The sequence below is a fragment of the Misgurnus anguillicaudatus genome, chromosome 18 (assembly GCF_027580225.2).
Source record: "Misgurnus anguillicaudatus chromosome 18, ASM2758022v2, whole genome shotgun sequence".
NCBI classification, from domain to species: Eukaryota; Metazoa; Chordata; class Actinopteri; order Cypriniformes; family Cobitidae; genus Misgurnus; species Misgurnus anguillicaudatus.
Window position 1 is genome coordinate 18,527,597 of NC_073354.2, and position 20,957 is coordinate 18,548,553.

Here is a 20,957-nt window from a genome sequence, read left to right on the forward strand (position 1 = left end):
CGTTTTAACTCGCGTTGTTAGACGCGACATGTGACCGGACCCTTAAACGTTTAAATAAAAAAAAACGAATTTAAATAAAAATCTTTCTGCGGGCCAGATTACGTTATATTGTTGAAGGGTGACGCGGGCCGCAGAGAGGGGGAGGGCGGGCCGCAAATGGCCCGCGGGCCGGGAGTTTGAGACCACTGCTGTAACATGTCCAACTGCTTTTTTGACACTTTGCCTACGTTTAGCATGAGAAAACAACTCTATAACTGTGTTAATAAGTCAGAATGCATGAAATACCATTTAACCACCCCTTTAAGAGAATTAAACAGAGCAGTGTTTTAGAAGCCATTGAATTTTGTAAATAATTATCTCTCGAATAATCCAAAAAGTAAACCCCTTCAGCATTATGCAAAAGAGGCAATAATGCTGACAGCTCACCTCCAGGAAAACATTTTGTGCTGTGGAGGCAGAAGACCCGTCAAAGTTCAAGCAGATTCTCTCGCACCATTTCAGCAAGTCCCTGTTCAGAAAAAAAAACACATTTGCCATCATTTGCCACATGCATCTGTTTGCTCAATATATTTTACAATACTTAATCAGACAATTAAAAAATATCCATAACAATCAAATCACTAGAACACACTAATCTTTCTAATATGGAGCAGTTGTATAGTGGAAGTATATATGCTATAAAATTATGAATTAATCTTAAAAATATAATGTCCCCTCTCATACTCATTTGAATGACCACAGACTGATTAAAGGGGTAGTTTACCCAAAAATGAAAAATCTGTCATCAATTCCTCACCCTCATGTTGTTCCAAACTTGTATTAATTTCTTTATTCTGCTGAACACACACAGGAAGATTTTTTGATCAATGTTTGTAATCAAACTGTTTTCGAGCACCATTGACTTTCCATAGTAGTATTTTTTTTACTGCTATGGAAGTCAGTGGTGCTTTTGTTTCCTGTTGCTTCATTACAAATATCTTCCTTTGTGTTCAGTAGAACAAAGACATTTATACAAGTAAATGACGACATAATTTTCATGTTTGGGTGAGCTATCCCTTTATCTGCTGTTTTTAACCCCCACCATGGCCTGAATATCTACAAACGCAGCAGGGGATGGAGGGAGGAAGACTATTGATCGCTCTGGTAACAGCAGGGCCTCCACATCGTTTAACCTTTCCTTATACTACAGCCCCCTCATCCAGCACACTTTTACAAGCTTGGCTACACTGAAAATAATGCAATGTAACATTAGAAAATGCTGCTGCTTCTACTAGGAAATGTTTATCTTTTAATATAGTAGCACTGAGAAAAAATAAATCCAAAATAACAAATTTGAAACCAAACAAATAACATCCTTCTGCTACACCATGCTCTCCATGCTACAGCAAAAAACCTGAGTGATATCTGTTACACAAAGCAAGTTACATGTATCATTTGTCCTGGCCTGAACTATACATTAGGTCTCTGTCCAGGACTCCACAACAGCACAGAGAAATCAATTTGCCATTGACTGCAGCCGTCCAGTGGAAAGATGATAAACAGCCTGAAGGCCGGGTACACCACAGATGGGTAGCCTGCACTAAAACATTGCAACCTACTGTGACATCACTTCTTTAGTAGAAAGCAACTGTTCTGATGTTATTGATGAATGTAGTTACATTTTCAGATGTAGTGAAATGTGTAAAGGCCTTTACCTTTAATTACAGTATCTAGACACTTTCATTATTATGAATTTCTGAGACAGTACATGAAATGAAAACTATAATATTTATATATAAACGTACAATTTTGTAAATAAAACAAGTAACACATATTCTTTTCAATGTAGACGTTTTACCTCAATGAAAGACCTCTGCCCTCCAGTGTTACGTTCTCATCTGATATGCTTTGGACTGCACTAGGACCCTGTAGACTAGAGCTGACCTGATGTCTGTCTCCTGTTAGCTGACAGTATATGTCCAAAAGACGTTCAACCACTACTGTCAGGTTGGGATACCTTTTTATTAGAACCTGAACAAACACAGAGAGAGAGGATGTATGAGGAAAATCTCTTGATCAGGTTGTATATAGTTAAATCATTTCCATTCTAAAGAGACATCTTGCCTGTTTAAGTTCGTCTCTGGTCATGTTGCCAATCTGCAGTTTACACCAGTATTTGTCCAGAAGTGCTGCATGTGTGCTCTGTGGACGGTGCCAGGCTCCTCCACTGAAAAATGTCCTAGAAATAATGATTTAATTAAGTTAACTGACAAATATTTTAGTGTAATAATTGTTGTGATAGCAAAAAAAAAACAAATTTTAAAGGGGACATATCATGAAAATCTGACTTTTCCATGTTTAAGTGCTATAACTAGTGCTTCTATCAACCTAGAAAATGTGAAAAGAACAACCCAGTAACTTAGTTTTGGTAAACCAATCTCTGCAAGCATGTAAAAAATAGGTCATTGAAATTTGGCTCCCCTTGTGATTTCAGAAGGGGATAATACCGCCCCTTAATCTGCACTATCCAACCACTGCACTGCCATTTAGTGCAGAGATCAGCTCATTTGCATTAAAAAAAAAATACACCCCAAAACGGCAAATTTTTCGAACATGCAATAATAAATTATCTATATAGTATTTTCAGCTAAAATTTCACATATGTATTCTGAGGACACCAACGATTTATTTGAAATCTTAAAAAAAGTATTGTAAAATGTCCTCTTTAAAGGAATAATACTCACAGATTTTTAATCTAACATACATTTAAGAAGATAAAAAATTTTACCTTCGTGTTGCAAAAAACTGAAATGACGGGGCCATCTTTATGCAGTCTTCACGTCCTGGAATAGTCAACTTTTTGTTCTCCATAAGGGGGAGCAATACTGATATCTATTGAGCAAACAAGAACACTTACACATATATACATATCTATCTTGCTTTGAACCATATAACTACTCAGAAAAAGCCAAAAAAAGAGCTGTTTTTGTGCATTTGGCACCCACCACATCTAAGGGAGCATGATCAATGTCCTCCAGCAGAATCCAGTAGCCTTTGGAGACTGCCTGGGTCAGGGATCCCGGCTGCCATACAAACTTCCCAGGAACGTCTGTGCAGCGGTACATTCCTAGCAACATCTAAAAAAAATGGGGGATCGTGATCAAAATACATTAATTGGTAAATCATAGACAAATATTTTGATTAATTACTTAGTATTAAGAAATAAGCATTTAGTGCTTCATTGTAGATAAATTAAAAATATGGTAAAAGTAAAAACACAGCAAAGAATATTTGTATGTCCCTCAAAGTTAAGCACATCTCACCTTACTGTCGGTCTGATCTCCAAGCTGAACCTTCAAGATGTCAGGGGCTTTAACGTGTCCAGTAACGCCAGCTAAATATTCAACGAGAGCTGTTTTTCCACATCCAATGGGCCCTTCCAACAGAATGGGCTTCTGGGATGCCACCGCCATGGAGAGTCGACGTAGATTTTGACAGGTTGAATCCACCAACACCAAATTTCTTAAACTTGTCAGAGTCTGTTCCCCCTGTCTAGGGGTCCGTCTGGGTAGAATTACCCCACAGACCACGGTAACGTTCTGTGTTAGGTCCTCTGTCACCAGCTGACCACGGGTGGACTTATTTGTCCTCTCTTTCCGCCACATTACTGAACCCTGATTGGCTAAAACCAAAGCCTTTTCTACCTCCAGTTGCTCAGTCTCCTCGAGTGACCTACAAAAAAATTACATTGTAAAAGTGTTTACCTCTAAATTAGCTACCAACTACCTCAAAAGCAATTTAAAAAGACACCTTCAGCAAACCCATGCAAATTCAAATTGTAGTGTAATGGTTTGTAGCCCATGAAAGTCATTCTCACTAGCAATGGCAAGAAGCTAATAATGCCAATGGTTTAGACATAAAGGGGCAGTTTCCCGGAAAGGGTTTAGATTAATCCAGGACTAGGCCTTAGTTATTTATTATAGACATTAATAGTTTTTTCAAACACACCTTACAAAAAAGAATACTACTGTGCATCTTGTGACATAACAATGGCACTTAGATATGTCAGTGCAAGATGTTTTTAAATTAAGGCAGCTCAACGTGTAGCTTGGGTTTCCCCATGCTGCCTCGCGCGCAAATTTATTCACGCCGCAAGTCTAGCATGGAATCTATGGACCTATTTTGCCCCTGAAATAGGGAACCAATCACAGAACGGGGAGGGGCAGCAAGACGATGACGACGTCGACACACAGATTGGCTATGAGCTACGTACAAACGCATTTGATAGACATTTGTAGCACCCAATAAATGGCACAGGGAACCAATCACAGAACGGGGAGAGCGCAGCAAGACGATGACGACGTCGACACACCGATTGGCTATGAGCTACGTACAGACGCATTTGATAGACATTCGTAGCACCCAATAAAGGGCTCTGGGCATTCATAAACAACGCCTCAAATATAAGAAAATGAACATGTGGTTCCCAGACCACGTATGACACTAGTCTGGTGTAAGCCAGACTACTCAACGTGCATTTTAGTCTGTGACTAGGGTCCGGATCACTGCCCCAAAGACTATTAGTTATTTTAAAGTAAATGGACGAGACCTTCAATATGCCCTGTGCCTAATTTCAGCAGTTTAAATTGGAAATCCAAAAAGTCAAGCTGTTTTCCCCTCAAATAATTCAAACTTACTTTATTTTTAAATGCAGAATCTCATCAATAGAAAGAACCTTCTTCAGAAAGATGGTTTTCTGATTGTCTGTCATGTGGGACACCAGGGCAAGGCACTGGGCAGTATAACTAAAAAAAAAACACAGACCAAGAAAATTAAACCTTACACATTTGTAAAATGTTAGAAAGAAAACCCATAATTAAGTTTCAAAAATATTGTAGTTGCAAATATGTGTAAATGAGTAGAATAAGGATATGGAAAATTACAATGTTTTTAACTTTCTGCAATTCTAGAGAATCGCCAAATGTGTTTACTAACACTTCAACACAATCTGTTATTTGGGAAAACCTCTTCTTCATCAGTGTCATACCTCCTGACCATTACATCACTAGTAAGAAGCTGCGAAACGCAGGCACTCCAGTCCCACAGGAACCGGAACTTCTCACAGTCACTTTGAAGGAAGCGGAGGGTGGCTCCCATCAGGTCCCGCAGTTTCATCCGTCTGGGTCCATACTGGACTGAGGCAGACTCTTCACTGGTGAAGAAGAGTCTTTGGAAAACAGGTGGAGCACTGTTGAAGTATCTTGTTGCAAACCTGTGGGAAAAGATTTAAATTTGATCATGAATCAATATGACAAGACATCTGTAGTTTGACCATTAAATTCAAAATACTTTTCCATGCATTTGTGATTTCTTGATTCACAAATAAATAAATTTCTTAATAGATGTTCCTGACTTACGTTTGAGCATCTGGGCTGATGTTTAAAGTTTGCTCAGAGCCACACACAAGCGTTCGTGGAGGTCATGATTCAGTCTAACATCTGCTTTGATCCTCTCAGCATTCCTCTCCAGCAGGTCCAGGATCAGTGGCCGCAGGTGACGTGCAATGAGAAGTGTGTATTCCTTCTCCAATACGAGCCGAGCAAGACAATCCAATACACACTGCCTGTCCTGCTGAGTCCATATCTGTAAGCAAGAAGATTTACACTTACAACAGTGTAACTGGCTTTAATAGTCAGGATAGGTATTTCTGTAAATCTGTGTTTTTTACATCTTTTAAAGTAAAAAATAAACACACAACCTATTGCTGTGGCAATTTATTTTCATGCATTTGAAACTAAAATAACGCATAATTCTCTAAACATAGGGGGATTGCAAAATACATCAATATTCCAAATTATTTATTTAACCGAATAGGTTTTAAATAGTTTCCTAGCCTTGTACGCAACAAACATGCCACATGTAAACTACAGAAACGTGCTGATGTACAGCGTGACACTCATGGTGTAACGTTACTATGCATGTCTTAAAGAGACACATCATCTTATAACGGTGTTATAAAGTGCTCAGATCACACGCACAGCATCAGTCTTACCTGTTTTGTCAGATACTTGCTGAGTTCGTTGTGACTTTTGTCGATATGTCTTGAGATTGTACCTAGAGATGTCAGGCTCAACTCCAGATTCTCCATCCTATCATTTGTCGTTAAAACAGGGATTTCCAACGATGCCTCTGTGGCTGTTAAAGGTTTTAATAATCCAAGTATTTCACGTGATGGGAAGCGTAAGACTCATCACTGTATATGCTGTCCAGATCGTACCACAACAGACCGAGCACGTTCCCGTCACTGTTAAAATCCCTGTCCACATGTGAGTGAATGAAGACCACTTCCGGGTCATGAGTGTGTGTCGCCGAGCTCGCGCTCCCTGTGCTGCAAACACATATGCTTGTCAATTTGGTGAAAGGGATTTTCAAAATACCTTTAAATTTAAGCGACAAACAACAAACTTGTAAAGAATTTTTTAAGCGAAAATGTAGTCTGTCAAGGTGTTTTGTCATTCAGCGTTAAATGTAGTTGATTTTCAATAAATGAATTCATGTTTTACACATTTTGTAACCTAAACAGGATTGCAAATTAACCTTAGTTCTCAAATGAAAAATAATGTAGTTTAATTTAGTAAACTGTTGGCAATTGTAGTAAATCATAATTTTTACTATTTGTTAATACATTATATAGTATGACTGTATAAACACTGTATCATTTAATATTTACTAATTGGTAAGGTTCCAAAACATTAGTATCTGGGAATTTTACTAGTTTACCAATACAAAAAAAAAACTAAACATAAAAATAAATAACTTCTACGTTTAACTACAGCATACATTTATCATATGGGGTAATTATTTTAAATGGAACGTATACTATGTCAATACAGACAACAACAGTATTTTATGTTGCCTTAACTGTGATTAAAATCAAAGCTTCTTCAGCATAAAAAATTCAGTAATTCACTTCAGTTTAAACGCTGGTATATATATTAAGACTCAACAAAAAGACTGGAAAGTTAAATAATGTTATTTTCTTTCATTTACCCCATTGAACCCCCGGAACAAGTGACATAGGCGTACTGTATTCGACTTAATCATACAGCCCTGCGCAGATCAAAGGGCAAATGACACCAAAGTACCGCGAGACCGATTCAAAAGATTTTATTTCCAAACGCTCTTGCAGAGTTTTGATGTCATACGCCGATCGGTCTGCGCTGTGTCCAGTGAGCCGCATGAAGTCGAACTCTGAGAGACCGCGGGAAAATGACGTAATTTCCTGTTTTGCGAAGGCGTAAGGATGGCGCGGAGCTGGTGGGAAACTGCTTTAAGACATTTTTAATAGTTGCCAATAACAAAATTGAAAATTGCTGCTTGTTTGCAGATGACAGTATACGAATTCAAGAGACTTGAAGTCGGATCGCGAGCTTCTCTCAACAGTGTTTGATTGGTTTTACAGCTCTGTTGTCGTTAGCCGACTACCACACATGCAGGTATTGTTCATGATCAATGTACTTGATTTATTTAATTTCAGCAATATAATACATTAGATATGTTCTTTATTTGTTGAAGTCTTTGTACGTTTTGTAATTCCGGATAGTAAAGTTGCACGTATAGTTCATGCGCAAGAATTATAGAAGAAACTGTACTGTGTGATCAGTTTGACTTTTCTTACTTATTACTAGTAAGTCAGTTCTTTTGTTCTGTAGTATCATGTAAATGTCATATAGAAATTATTTCAGTGCAATTTCTTTGATTAAATACTTATAGAAAGTGGTATAAATGCATAGACAGATGTTCATTCTTATTATTGCCATTGTTTTCAGGCACTTGTGCTAATTTATGTTTTTAAATAGCTGTCAGAAAATGGAGGATCATTTAATGGATGAGCTCTATGGTGATCTCGCTGCCAATACCACTGGTAAGATATATTTTCATGTCTATTGTCAAACTCAACAGATAACACAGTTGCACTTTACATTTATATAATTCCAAATCTAGAACAGCACAGAATGTGTTATTTTGCTAGCAAAAATGATTTTCTTTTGGTATTGTGGGCTATTATAGATTTAATTTATCGATTCATTATACTACTTTAGTTTTTATAGCTGTCAACATGCAACTTATTGGGGCAGTTTCTCGAACAGGGTTTAGATTAATCCAGCACACGGCCTTAGTTATATAAGGACATTTTAGGTCGTTTTTACAAATAAGCCTTACAATAAACAATACTGATGTGTATCTTGAGACCAAACAATAATATATGTTGAGCTATTTAAGTAACAAGGTGTTTTTAAATTAAGGCAGCTCAAACATGCATTTTAGTCTGGGACTATGATAAGCCCTGTCCGGAAAACCGCCCTTTGTGTTCTAGCTAGTTGTGATGACCTTGTTAAGATTTTAATATCATAATCAAATTTGCAATGGAGTTGACCATGTACATAGACTGTTAAATACAGAAGTGCCTATTACATTACAATTACAAGAAATATATATCTAAGTAGTCAGGTTTAAGACTATAACAGGTTTTACTTCTTTTACTACTTATTAATTGGCTCTACATGCTGAAATTGTGTTTGACATCACAGTTGTGTATCCACATAATGATGAAGACTCCGTGGACATATACTCTGGACTGGAGAACAGTCCTAAGGGGGATGGGAACAAACGTGAGTTTTATTAACTCGTAACACACCTTTGTGCGTGCGTGCGTGCGTGCGTGTGTGTTTTCATAATTAATCTCTCTTGACTACTGATTAGTGATTTGTTATGTTATGTTATTTTTTATGTTAATTAGTTATGGTTTGTATTTCGGATTTTAGGAAATGTCAACATTTTCCTTTCCCCAAGGACGATTGAATCAATGGATATGTATGAGGAAATCATCCGGGAAGAACAAGAAGAGAAGCAGGCAACCTATAATGAGGTATGTAGCTTGAACTTTTGTATATGTTAAGGATGATGTGAAGTCAGCTGGTCATTATCATCAAATAAACCCAAATGGGAGATCAGGAATCGAGTGTTGTGTCATTTTGTGATTATTTTTGGGGCTGTTTTTTGAAAGTGTATTTTGCTACTTTCTAAGCATTTATTTTAAAACATTATTTGCTACTAAATAAATAGTAATATGCCATTTTTTTTTACATTGTAGCTAATTTGATTATGTCTTTGGGCGTCTGAAGTGTTCTTGCAAAATTAACAAATAAGGTGATGATAAAGGTAACCAAATTCATTTATTACAGTTGAGGCAAAAATTTGAAGCTGCACAAATTCAGGTTAAGGAGCTGCTCTCAAGGTTACAGCTGCTAGAGACAAAGGTTTGTTGCATTTATAAAAAAAATTCTATCATTTACATTTACTTTTTTATTTAATCGGAAAGTATCTTTATTACATTACGCCTGTCCTTCATATAATGTTGTTTTATTTTTTTAAGAATTCAAGTTTGAACAGTGAAAACATGTTGCTGAAGAAGAACATTTGCTCTCTGATCAAGACTGCTAGAATGGAAATTGTACGTAAGGATGAGGAGATTACCAGACTCAGCAATAGGTAAATAATATTTACATTATGCATTTTGGAATTCTGGGTTTTGTGGCACTATGTAAAAATTACTTGACCCTTTTTGTGTTTTATAATTGCAGGTCTGGCCGTGGAAGTTATGCACAAATTTTTCATCAATCTTCAATGGAAATTGGTCAGGCAAACGTAAGGCACAGTCTAAAAAATACATCACGTTCTGTTTTGGAAAACAGAGATGGTAGACAAAACAATGTTACACATGAAGTAAATAAGCCCAAGGGCATAGTGTTGGGTAAAACAACAGCATTAGCTGTACCAACGCAACCTTTTGAGGTGCTCCAAAGGTGCCCTAGAAATACTGTTGAAAATCCTTTAAATCTTCAGAACAAAAACTGTGCTGCTAGATCTGACAGTGAAACTATTAAACCAGACCAAGAGCATGGACATTTACACCCCAACCGAACATCAGAGACCATAAAACATCTGACTGTGCCAAAAGATGCAGATGTCTCAAATTCACAAAAGCCAAGTAACGCAGGACCAACAGTTCCCAATACAACTTCTAAAACTGTCAGTAAGAGCTGTCACTCAACACGGGTAGACATACTAGAAAAGTCTCAAGAACAGACTAATCGTGACAAAAAGTGTAACTTGCATGACAAGGATGTGTCTTCAATATCTCAGAAAAAAGTGGAAGGAAACTTGAGCAAGTCTGGAAGAACTGAAAGAGAGCTTATAAAAGATATGCCTGTGTCTAGTGAATCCACAAATAATCCGCCTGAGGTTACAGTCATTCATAAACGTTCAGGGAGATCTAAAAGCCCATCTTCCCAGTCAAACAAAGCTTTGTCAACTGAAGTCTCTTTCCAGTCTTTCAAAAGTTCACTAAAGACAGCTGCAGATGTAGAGACACAGAACCAAGAGCATAGTCAGGATCTAGACAGAACTATCAAAGGAACAGGACATTCTGGCTGGAGGAGCACAACTTGTCCTGTGATGGATGAAACAAGCCATTCCCAGGAAAACAAAATGGAGAAACTGGAATCAAGTGATCATCAAAAAAAGGAGGAGAAAAGACAAGGGGCATCTTCCAGTGTAGAAAGGAGGAGCAGTAGGACAGAGAAACACAGAAACCATGAGCAAAAGAGGCTAAAGGACAGTGACAGGACTAAAAGAGATGAAAGTCACAGTGGAAGTAGAGAAAGAAGAAGCAACAGGTCAGACAGCAGTAAAGAGTATGAAAAAAGAAGTGTAAAGGAGGCAGATGAAAAAGGTGAAGATAAAAAGTGTAAAGAAGGGAGATCAAGGAAACAAGTTGATGCTTTGGACAACAAGCAAGGAAAGGATGTTTGTAAGGAGAAAGCATCAAGCAGAAAAGATGAGTCATTAAATCGCAAAAAGTCACATAGCCAAGAGAACTCTAAAAAGAAAGTTTTTCGTAGTCCTGACAAAAAAGTAAAATCTGATAAGTATGGTCGAGGAGAAAAGGGTGTACATAAGGACAAAGAAAGAAAGAAAGACCGTGGTTGTGAGGAACCTGGACAGAAAGGTGGAAAATCCAAAAATTTGGTTCTTAACAAAGACGATCAAAAGGACTCCTTTCCTAGCAATCCTTGCAAAACAAAAGACGATAATAGTCCAGACAGAAAACTGAGTTTCATGGAAACGTTGAACCTTACTTTATCACCTCTTAAAAAGCAAAGGTCATCATCTGATATTAAGGAACCTGTTGGGGCAACAGCTGAAGATGCATCTGTTGATAATAGTGGAATATCTGAACTTGGAGAGGAATTCTTGGTAATTGATGAGTTACAGAACAGCCAGCAAAGTGTTGAGATGATGGTTGAGGACTCCATAGAGTCTAAAACTATAGATCAACAGGATGCCTCTACCAGTTTTTCCAAACAAGTTGATGAGTTTTTTGCAGTTGTCACATCTGAAAAGTCCTCCGCAAATGAAACCAATATGGAGGTGCATGATGAGAATGTTGCTGAGATTCAAGAGGCTGTGGACAAAGTCCCAGCAATTAATAAAACTCCAGAGAAGAACATGAGCGAGACATTAAACCTTGATGCCTTGGATAAAGATTCATTATCAGCATTAAACCTTGCAGGAGCCTCTCAAAACTGTCACAACATTACAGAAGATTCCATGGGAATTACGGATAATCCTGTTGCTTCCAATAGTTTGTCCACTGAAGTCTCAGAAAATATGCCTGATTTAACAGTTGATGGTTGTCAGAAACAGCATCCCATCATAACTGTGCCTGAGGACACTTTTAAGTTAGAAGTCCGGCACAATTCTCAATCTGAGTCTCAGGATTTACTACCTGCACAAAGTGGGATTGGTCAAGAAAATGCCTCTGAGAAGTCATGTAATATTTCAAAGCATAATTTTTCTGAAAGTTCTGTCTCCCTGGAAGCTTCCTCTAGCACATTTACTGTAGATCCTGATGACCAGAGCAAATTTCTTTGTAATGTAGAAGTAAGTACTTCAAAGCAGGACAATGAGAGAGAAATCAATACACCTGAAATTCTCAAACATGTTGAACTGTCAGAGAAAATGACTGAAAAATCCCATCAAAGTCCATTAAGGAGTCTGAACACTACAGCTGCAAGTGATAACACCACTGTAAGAGAGGAGATAACATCATCTATGCAGGCTAGTTTCTCAGAACCAGATTCCATAGAGAAAGATGACAATAACCTTAAGTCGTCTTGTTTTGACGTTTTGTCCCATGATGAAGACTCCATGATGCTTACACTTAGAAACATCAAAGTAATTCCAGAAGCCATTAGCCCTCTCACAAGTCCAGTCCGTCAAGTGAAGGGAGTCCAACCTCATCGTGCTGATAAACAACCACATGTTAAGAGTCTTAGCAAAGGTAAGTGTGCATTTTTTTTGTAATTTGTATTGTCTGGATTCTTGGACCAAAAAATCATTTTAATGAATAATTTAATGTACATATACATTACGCTGATGCTATTTCTTTGTTTCCGATACAGACCTCTCTGCCATAACGAGTGATAAAGTGAACATGGAGATGAACAAAGAGAATGAGTCACCAGACTCTTCTGTCACATCTGCTTCCCAAAAAGTGACAGTAGATGCCATTTCAGTTGGTGGAATTGAGGAAGAAGAGCTGGAGGATGGTGAGATAGTGAGTGAAAGTGAAGAAGAGGGACCTTTGTTTATCCAGACTCCACCAAGAGAAATGGACAAATCAACCTCAGCATCCCATTCAAGTCCAAAGCTATCTTCAGTTGGGAAAAGGGTGTCCCAAAAGAAATCTTGTGCCCCTGTGAGATCAGAGCAAAGCAAGAGCTCAGTGTCTCCTGCTTCAAGTGGCAGTCCCACTTCAAATAAGAGACGCTTTAAAACTGTCAATCTGCCATTGAAATCAGCAGTCCATACTTGGGATGAATTTATGGACAGTTTGGCAAAAATTAAAATCGAGTTACGGAGGAAGTACATGAAGCTTCACAAAAATGTCAGTAAGACTGCTTTCTGCAGTATAGTGGATATGTCTCAGGCTTCTTTTACAGAATATGTCAATGCAGTTGACTTGGACAAATTGTGTCATCAGGGTAAAAACATCAAAGTTAAACTTAATAAGATTATATGTTCTATCTTGGGCAAGGTCACGAAAAATGGCATTGTGAACCGTATCTTTGATCAGAAAGCTGTAGACCTCAAGCAGAAATTGTGGAAGTTTGTGGATGGGCAGTTTGATTTCTTGTTCAAAGAACTGAAGGCAGCACTCAAAAATAGCTCTGAGCCATCCGTAAATGCATGCTCAGCTGAAGATAAAAATACAACTGCTAAGGAAAACCATGTTGTGGAAAAAGATATTCACAGAGCTAAGAAAGCCAAAGTTGATGCTGGTAACTCTGGCAAAGAAGTACCTCCAATAAAGCTGCCTCATAGGGGTCTTGGTAGCAGAGGTAAAAATATTAAAGCTGTCATGAAGGAAGACGATGAGGTGACTAAAGTGAAGACATCACACCAACTTCCTACTTCATCGCCTGAAAAGTCTGTACGTGAGAGCACCTCTGTAACTGAGATTAAAACCTCATCCTGCACCCGTCATCTCTCCAATAATGGATCGTCGCATGACAAGTCGGATTTAGAAATTTTCACTGAGCAGCAAGCTTCAAGCTTAACCTTTAACTTAGTCTCAGACTCTCAAATGGGAGAGATATTCAAGTGTTTGTTGCAAGGGTCTGATTTGCTTGAACCCAGTCTTCCAGTAGGGGACAATCAATGCTGGCCGGTCAGCACCCCCCGAAAGGAAGAAGCTCCTGGGGACAGTTTGGTTGGGATTATGACACCTTACAAGACTCCGTCTAAATTCATCACATCCTGGTCTTCTATTTCTCCGTACAAGTTTGCTTCTAACAGCAAAATACTTGTTGACCCAGCAATCCTTGATGAGAGTTGCTTGTTAGAAGTTCCCTCTAGTTTTGAACCATCCCAGGTTTCTGCACAATCAACTGTAGTCTCTCAGCGAACTTTTTCTATCCTGGCAGAAGACTTAGCGGTGTCCCTTACTATTCCTTCACCTCTGAAGTCAGATAGTCACTTGAGTTTTTTGCACCCTGGAACAGGCCAGCCACTGTCTGCCCCTAATAGTATTATGAGTACCCATTATAGTGAAGATGCTCTTGATGGAGAAGATCAAACTGAGCAAGACATTCACCTTTCTCTTGACACAGACAACTCCAGCTGTGGGTCTAGTCCCAGTAGAACATGGGAGGAACCTGATCCATCTGGTTTCCAGTTCAAACCCAATTTACCAATGCAGGCTGTTGTAATGGAAAGGTCAAATGATCATTTCATTGTACGGATAAGACACACATCTACCAGCCCACAGGAAAAGTCAGAGTCAGGATTAACTGTAGAGCAACCTAATTTAAACCGGATCCTGTCGCCATTGCATGAAGACTTGGGCCCTACACATAGAGTGTCATTGGACAAAAATCTAACCAAGGCAACTGAGTCGGGTCACGTTTCTGATAAAACAGTAGATGCTCATCCATCAAGCCAAAAATGTCCTTCTGGGGATGTTTTTGATGAGGGAAACAAAGCTAAGCAGGTTTGTAATGAGGCCAATGTCACTCCTAAAGAAAGCAATTCTGCAGAGACCAAGACAACAGTAGAAAGGGTGTCAAGAAAACGTAAGGAACATCACTCCGATCCAAAAGCAAAGCGCTCCAAGACAGTCAAATCACAAGATAAACATCACAAGTCAAGACATAAAAAGCGCTCAAGATCTCCCAAGGAAAAAAGCTCAAAAGCTGCAGTATCTCCAGTGTCCCCGAGCAGCCTCTCTGCTAAGAACGTCATCAGGAAGAAAGGAGAAGTGGTGGTGACGTGGACCAGGTAGGTTGATTTGAAATGTCCTGTATTGTTACAGGTAAAATGTGTTATAGCAACTGCTTAAAATTCTATTTGTTAACAGGGATGAAGACAGGGACATTCTTGTTGAGCTAAAAATGAAGGGTGCTTCACCCAAGACCTTTGCTGCTTTATCAAAACGGTTAAAAAAGTCTTCAGAACAGGTATGCTTTGTTATTGTTATACGTGTTATCATAAATATGAGTTGAATTGAACAACTTTGTTCCTGAACTAATAACTGCTGCACTTTTACAGATTGAGGAGAGGTTTGCTCAATTGTTGAAGCTATTTAAGAAGAAAGAAAAAATGGAGACCTGATTTTCACAAATCCAGAGACTTTCCTGCTAAATACAGAAATCTCCATTGACTTTTAAAGTGTTTTTGACATGTTTGAGAAAGCACTTAAACTTTCAAACCTCAGATCTTTAGTAAATTGTATAACATGGTCTTTTAGCAGCTTCTCACTTTTTTCTTTGGTTAACATTCGCATGTAACCAGATTACATAGCAGACATGCAGGCACGGTCTTACATTTTGGATAATTTATTTAATAGAAAAATATTTTCATCTTAATGCATTAGGATATAAACAGACACAAGAAGTTGAAGTTGTGGCTTTTTATTCTGTAAGGCCCAGTACAATGGCATACCAGTCATTTACAGTTTTTACATTTTGCTAATCTCAAATTATAAACACAACTTCACAGTTACTGTTTTGTTAATGCAGGCCCATTTTTATAATGATAAAACGAAGTACAAATACTTTTTTGTGAAAAAGTGGTATGACAGATTGACTTTTCTGAAGTTAATTATGCCTAGTTTTTAGACCTACCTCTGCAGAATGCAAATGCTTTTTAAAACAAATACTTAAATGCTTCTATGATGACAGTCCTCATACGTTCATCATTTGTCACATGGTTTTGAATGTAGACAAAAGTACTTGCTGCTACTGGCAAAGTTATTTTTTTCTCTAATCTGAATCTTTTTGTCAGCCACCCTGACAAGTGCAATCTGATACTATTAATTAATATTAGTAATGTAAGCGTTACATGTTCTTGTTATCTAGTAAATGGAAAGATTTCCTTGTATATACATGTAAAATATTTTTTCTAATACAGAGAAATCTAGTTGTGGAAAAATTACTTCTAAAATATATTTTGTTTGGAAATAAAATGTGTAAATATTTGAAGTTCAACAAATCTTGCAGTGTTTCTAAAATAAAGCATATTTTATTTAAAGTTTGTTATTTTACTGTATTTCCTTTTCTGAGAGTATCAATATAAAGTGTGCACACTATTTTGGGCAACACACAGGGAGTGCTATTAATGTAATGATTTCTGTTATAATTCAAACGTTATTGACATTACTGCGGGGTCTAGACAGCAAGCAAAAGATTTTCAGGTCACAGTCTGTGGTAGCTGTTAACCTTACATCACCTCTAAACCTGCAAAACAGATTTTATTCATGTATATACGTTGTAACCAAAATTATTAAGAGGGACATATCATAAAAATCCGACGTTTTTCATGTTTAAGTGCTATAATTGAGTCCCCAGTGCTTCTATCAATCTAGAAAATGTGAAAAAGATCGACCCAGTTATTTAGTTTTGTTAAACCATTCTCGGCAAGCATATGGAAAAAATAGGTCATTGAAATTTGGCTCCCCTTGTGATGTCAGAAGGGGATAGTATTGCCCCTTAATCTGCACTGTCCAACTACAGCACTGCTATTTAGTGCAGAGATCAGCTCATTAGCAATTTTAACATGCTATAGTAAATTATCTATCGGGTATTTTGAGCTACAACTTTACATACGCTGGGGACACCAAAGATTTTTTGACGTCTTAAAAAGTTATTGTGAAATGTCCCCTTTAAATAATCCAAAACCATATATGAAGGTTCAAATTATCTATTAGGTATAGTATGATGATGACAATAGTATACAGTTACTCATAATGCAAAATTAAGCATAGTGTCTGCTAATCGGAGATATTTTTCATTTAACAATTTCTCTTTAAATCAACTTCAGAAGAGGTCAAAATGATATCAGATTTACTGCATCAGCTGTCTGTAAATAAATCTTCATTTTATTTATTTATTTACACCTCAACACAATTACATATCCATCCATATTTAGCTTTTATTACACTGAAGGTGAATTACAACTCTTTTCTGGTTACACTCATCAGACTACAGATGTGATAAACAAATAACCCATCATGCATTTTACTATGATTCATTTGGTGATCATTATGTCTGATCTAGACATACTAGCCTATAAGTACATACTGAATTTTGTATGGCATACTGAAAATACTATAGGCGTTATGAAACAATAAATGTTTTAAACAGAAGTATGCTACATTGTTGTCAAATGATGTCATTGCATTATACAATGCAAGCTGTTTGACATTTTAGTTAAACTATGCATCAATTTATGACACTATGTTAGTGTGCTTTTCTAGACAGAGTCAATATTTTAATTGCATATGCATACATTGCAGTAAGATTACAGGTAGGTTGTGTCAACAATAAATTCTTACCAAGCTAAACATTTTTATTTGTGCTTTGGGATATTTAAAATAGTTGCTATTGCCAACATGCTGACATTCCCTGTTGTGATGTAAGTCATTCCCCTCCGGGTTTTGCCCAGCCCACAGATCAATAGCAGTGTTGAATGAGTTCATCGAACAGATTAACAGGACTTCATTCACTGCAGAAGACTCCCATATGTGAGTAATTGAGTTTTGTAGTTTTGGTGATGTGTTTGTGTTGGAAGTACTCTGTGTACCACCAAAATGCGAGTTTTCATTTTATATAAACATTTTTCCTAACTTGAAATTTGAGAACCACAATTTATAAAACTTCTGATGCTGTAAGTTGTAAGTTAAACATAATTTGTACAACTGTATTTTTCAGTTTTTGGCCATGTGAAAATGGGTGATTGGAACCTTCTGGGGAGCATCTTAGAGGAGGTTCACATTCATTCCACCATTGTGGGCAAAATCTGGCTCACTATCCTTTTTATCTTCCGCATGCTCGTGCTTGGGGTCGCTGCGGAAGACGTTTGGGACGACGAGCAGAGCGAATTTGTGTGCAACACGGATCAACCTGGGTGCAAGAACGTCTGCTATGACCAGGCGTTCCCCATATCCCTCATTCGCTACTGGGTGCTACAGATCATCTTTGTCTCCTCACCATCATTGGTTTACATGGGACACGCGCTTTACAGACTCCGAGCTCTGGAGAAGGAACGGCGCAGGAAGAAAGCTCAGCTGAAGATGGAGCTGGAGGAGACAGGGGCTGTTTTGGAGGAACATAAAAGGATAGAGAAGGAACTTAGAAAGCTCGAAGAGCAGAAGAAATTAAGGAAGGCTCCATTGAGGGGTTCCTTACTCCGTACATACGTGTTGCATATCTTGACCAGGTCGGTGGTGGAGGTCGGGTTCATAGTGGGACAGTACATGCTGTATGGTATCGGACTGTCGCCGTTGTACAAGTGCGAGCGTGACCCCTGCCCCAACAGCGTGGATTGCTTTGTCTCGAGGCCGACGGAGAAGAACATTTTTATGATTTTCATGCTGGTCATTGCAGGAGTGTCTCTGTTCCTCAACCTCCTGGAGATTTTTCATCTCGGTGTCAAAAAGATCAAGCAAATCTTGTATGGCTCCAAGTACAACGGAGACAATGACAGCATTTGCAGATCAAAGAAAAACTCCATGGTACAACAGGTCTGTGTCCTTACTAACTGCTCACCACAAAAACTTATGCATTTTACACTTCCTACTTCTTTATCAATGGTGCCAGATGAACCTTTACCTAGCTATATGCCAATGAAAGTTCCTCCATCTAACCAGGAGGTACCATACCACGACCCTACTGAAACTGACAAGCACCCCAGACAGAACCGACTTCCGAGCCACCCTGAATTTCAGGCCCTCCATCAGCTAGGAGCCACAGACCGCCGGCCCACTTACCGCACACAGTCCTGCAGCAGTGAAGAGTCTGGACCCAAGTGCTCCGGGCAGCCAAAAAATCTCTTTCAGCAGCCCAGAGCATCACTCAGAGCCAGTCATATAGAGATACCAGCCGCCTTAAGGAACGCCCTGCGGAAACAGAGTCGGGTCAGCCAGTATAAAGACTGGAGCGAGGGAAGCGATTCTCCGGAAAGTGGAAACTACTCCACTGTGAGGAAAGCCAGCTTCATGTCCCGGGAACTTTCAGAGGGTTCACCCGATAGTCCAACTTCCAATAGTGGGTCGGATGCCGAAAGCAAGCGTCTTGCACAAGGGGAGAGTCCCGCTGTGACTCCACCACCAGCCAGTGGACGACGAATGTCAATGGTGAGTAAAACAATACATATCCCATTTAACATGGCTTTAGAGCCAAACAATATAGCCAAAGTTTGAAACATTTGTGAGCACAAAACCAGTCGTGCGGGTATATTTGTAAGGGCCAATAATACATTGTATGGGTCAAAATGAGTGATTTTTCTTTTATTAAAAATCATTAGGATATTATGTAACAATCATGCTTCATGAAGATATTTCACAAATTTCTAACCATAAATATATCAAACTTTATTTTTTGAGTGGATTTAGTTGCTAATGACCTTTGAACAACTTTTTTAAGGGGAGTTTCCTCAATATTTAGATTTTTATGACTGCTTTTGTGGTCCAGGCAGGGTCACATTTGTACATTTCAAAATTAATAGACGAGAATTACAATGTTCATATAATTTTTTGTGCTGGGCAAAGATGAATCGCATACAAAATAAAAGTGATTTTTGGCATAATATATGAGTGTGTGTTGTGTGTAATTATATATATATATATATATATATTTACATGTGTATATATATTTATTTATATTTACATGTGTATATATATTTATTTATATTTTTATATATTCTATATGATATATAAATAAATAAAAATTATATGTAAATAAAACATTTCTGAAATGAATATATGTATGTGTGTGTGGTTAAATATACATAATAATTGCACACACTTATATATTATGCCCAAAACGTTTATTTTGTATGCGATTAATCGCGATTAATCTTTGTCCAGCACAGGCCAAATAGATAAAATGCTTGTCTTATGTTGCATAGACACTTGATTTTGAAGATCAGATTGTATATTAATGATGCACACACTCTCATAAAAGGTACAAAAGCTGTCACTGGGTATTTGTAATTAAAGAGTCCATTTTAGTACCTCACAGGTATACTGGTACCAAATATATTATTATCGGTATACATATTAGGTTATTCTTAAAGGGTAGACAGCTTTTGTACATTTGTTTCTGAGAGTGTACAGTAAACATAAATTTCTATTTTTCAGAGCATGATTCTGGAACTCTCTTCGATCATGAAAAAGTGAAAATAAGAAGATCTTATAAAAATAAGATGGCCATTGCTGTGTATTCCTCTGACTTTTCATTGTGAGTTCTCATTGACTAAATGTGTAATAACTGAACAAATACCATGGTTTTACATTAACAATTGCAACTTCTTACAGTATATCCGTTCTATTCTCTATAAAGTCATTTAAAACATTTTAATACCTCTTAATGATGCTTTCAGGATTCTCTGTACAAACACAAATAATCAGCAGGACCTCAAATAAACATTTGATGCATGACCACATTAATGTGTGTTTATTACAGGAAGTTAATACATTTCCTTTATAACACTTTACAAGAAGGCTGTATTTGTTAACATTGTTAAATGCTATAGCTATAATGGGCTAATAATGATTAATATAGATTTTCATTATTTATTGAGCTTCATTATAATGTAAGTTAATGCCAATACAGATATTCATGTCAGTTCATTGTGCATTAACTATTGTTACAACGTTTGATTTAAAAACGTATTAATGAATGCTGAAATTAAAATGAACTGAGATTAATAAATGCTGTATTGTTCATGTCAGCTAATGCTTAATGTTTACTAATGTTAACAAATACAACCTTACAGTAAAGCATTACCGATACCTTTTTGGTACTTTTTGTACTTAGGACTTGAATTAGTCCATCTTTAAAGGGATAGTTCAC

At 37.6% G+C, this 20,957-nt stretch overlaps 3 protein-coding genes across 4 annotated transcripts in view; 2 read left to right on the plus strand and 1 right to left on the minus strand.

Moving 5' to 3' along the window:
* mdn1 (midasin AAA ATPase 1) overlaps positions 1 to 6,334 on the minus strand; it is a 56,774-nt gene extending 50,440 nt beyond the window's left edge. Inside the window, 11 exon segments of the mRNA XM_055186775.2 lie at positions 427 to 508; positions 1,838 to 2,010; positions 2,104 to 2,218; positions 2,768 to 2,871; positions 2,985 to 3,116; positions 3,303 to 3,711; positions 4,677 to 4,784; positions 5,027 to 5,251; positions 5,397 to 5,424; positions 5,427 to 5,622; positions 6,032 to 6,334. Of these exon segments, the coding sequence (XP_055042750.2) occupies positions 427 to 508; positions 1,838 to 2,010; positions 2,104 to 2,218; positions 2,768 to 2,871; positions 2,985 to 3,116; positions 3,303 to 3,711; positions 4,677 to 4,784; positions 5,027 to 5,251; positions 5,397 to 5,424; positions 5,427 to 5,622; positions 6,032 to 6,127 (1,668 nt within the window). The 5' untranslated portion in view covers positions 6,128 to 6,334.
* Positions 6,335 to 7,212: 878 nt separating this feature from the next.
* casp8ap2 (caspase 8 associated protein 2) lies at positions 7,213 to 16,138 on the plus strand. Of its 2 annotated transcripts, XM_055186777.2 has the most exons (11): positions 7,250 to 7,296; positions 7,367 to 7,475; positions 7,839 to 7,903; positions 8,571 to 8,651; positions 8,805 to 8,908; positions 9,225 to 9,299; positions 9,416 to 9,531; positions 9,624 to 12,385; positions 12,507 to 14,883; positions 14,963 to 15,062; positions 15,154 to 16,138. In XM_055186777.2, exons 3-11 carry the CDS (start codon positions 7,849 to 7,851, stop codon positions 15,214 to 15,216), a joined length of 5,733 nt encoding a protein of 1,910 aa, XP_055042752.2. In that variant the 5' UTR covers positions 7,250 to 7,296; positions 7,367 to 7,475; positions 7,839 to 7,848; the 3' UTR covers positions 15,217 to 16,138. The 2 variants fall into 2 exon arrangements, with proteins under 2 accessions (XP_055042751.2, XP_055042752.2); XM_055186776.2 differs by having other exon boundaries at positions 7,213 to 7,475.
* A 1,543-nt stretch (positions 16,139 to 17,681) lies between these two features.
* gja10b (gap junction protein alpha 10 b) lies at positions 17,682 to 20,739 on the plus strand. Its single transcript, XM_055185839.2, has 2 exons — positions 17,682 to 19,237; positions 20,243 to 20,739. The coding sequence occupies exons 1-2, from the start codon at positions 17,831 to 17,833 to the stop codon at positions 20,279 to 20,281; spliced, it is 1,446 nt and encodes a 481-aa protein (XP_055041814.2). The 5' UTR covers positions 17,682 to 17,830; the 3' UTR covers positions 20,282 to 20,739.
* The last annotated feature ends 218 nt before the right edge of the window (positions 20,740 to 20,957 follow it).

Coding starts and splice junctions, on each gene's coding strand:
- casp8ap2 (XM_055186776.2), top strand. CDS start 7,849: ATGGAGGATCATTTAATGGATGAGCTCTATGGTGATCTCGCTGCCAAT. Junction 9,532..9,623: donor ATTACCAGACTCAGCAATAG/GTAAATAATATT, acceptor TTATAATTGCAG/GTCTGGCCGTGGAAGTTATG. Junction 12,386..12,506: donor TGTTAAGAGTCTTAGCAAAG/GTAAGTGTGCAT, acceptor TTTCCGATACAG/ACCTCTCTGCCATAACGAGT.
- gja10b (XM_055185839.2), top strand. CDS start 17,831: ATGGGTGATTGGAACCTTCTGGGGAGCATCTTAGAGGAGGTTCACATT. Junction 19,238..20,242: donor GTGGACGACGAATGTCAATG/GTGAGTAAAACA, acceptor TCTATTTTTCAG/AGCATGATTCTGGAACTCTC.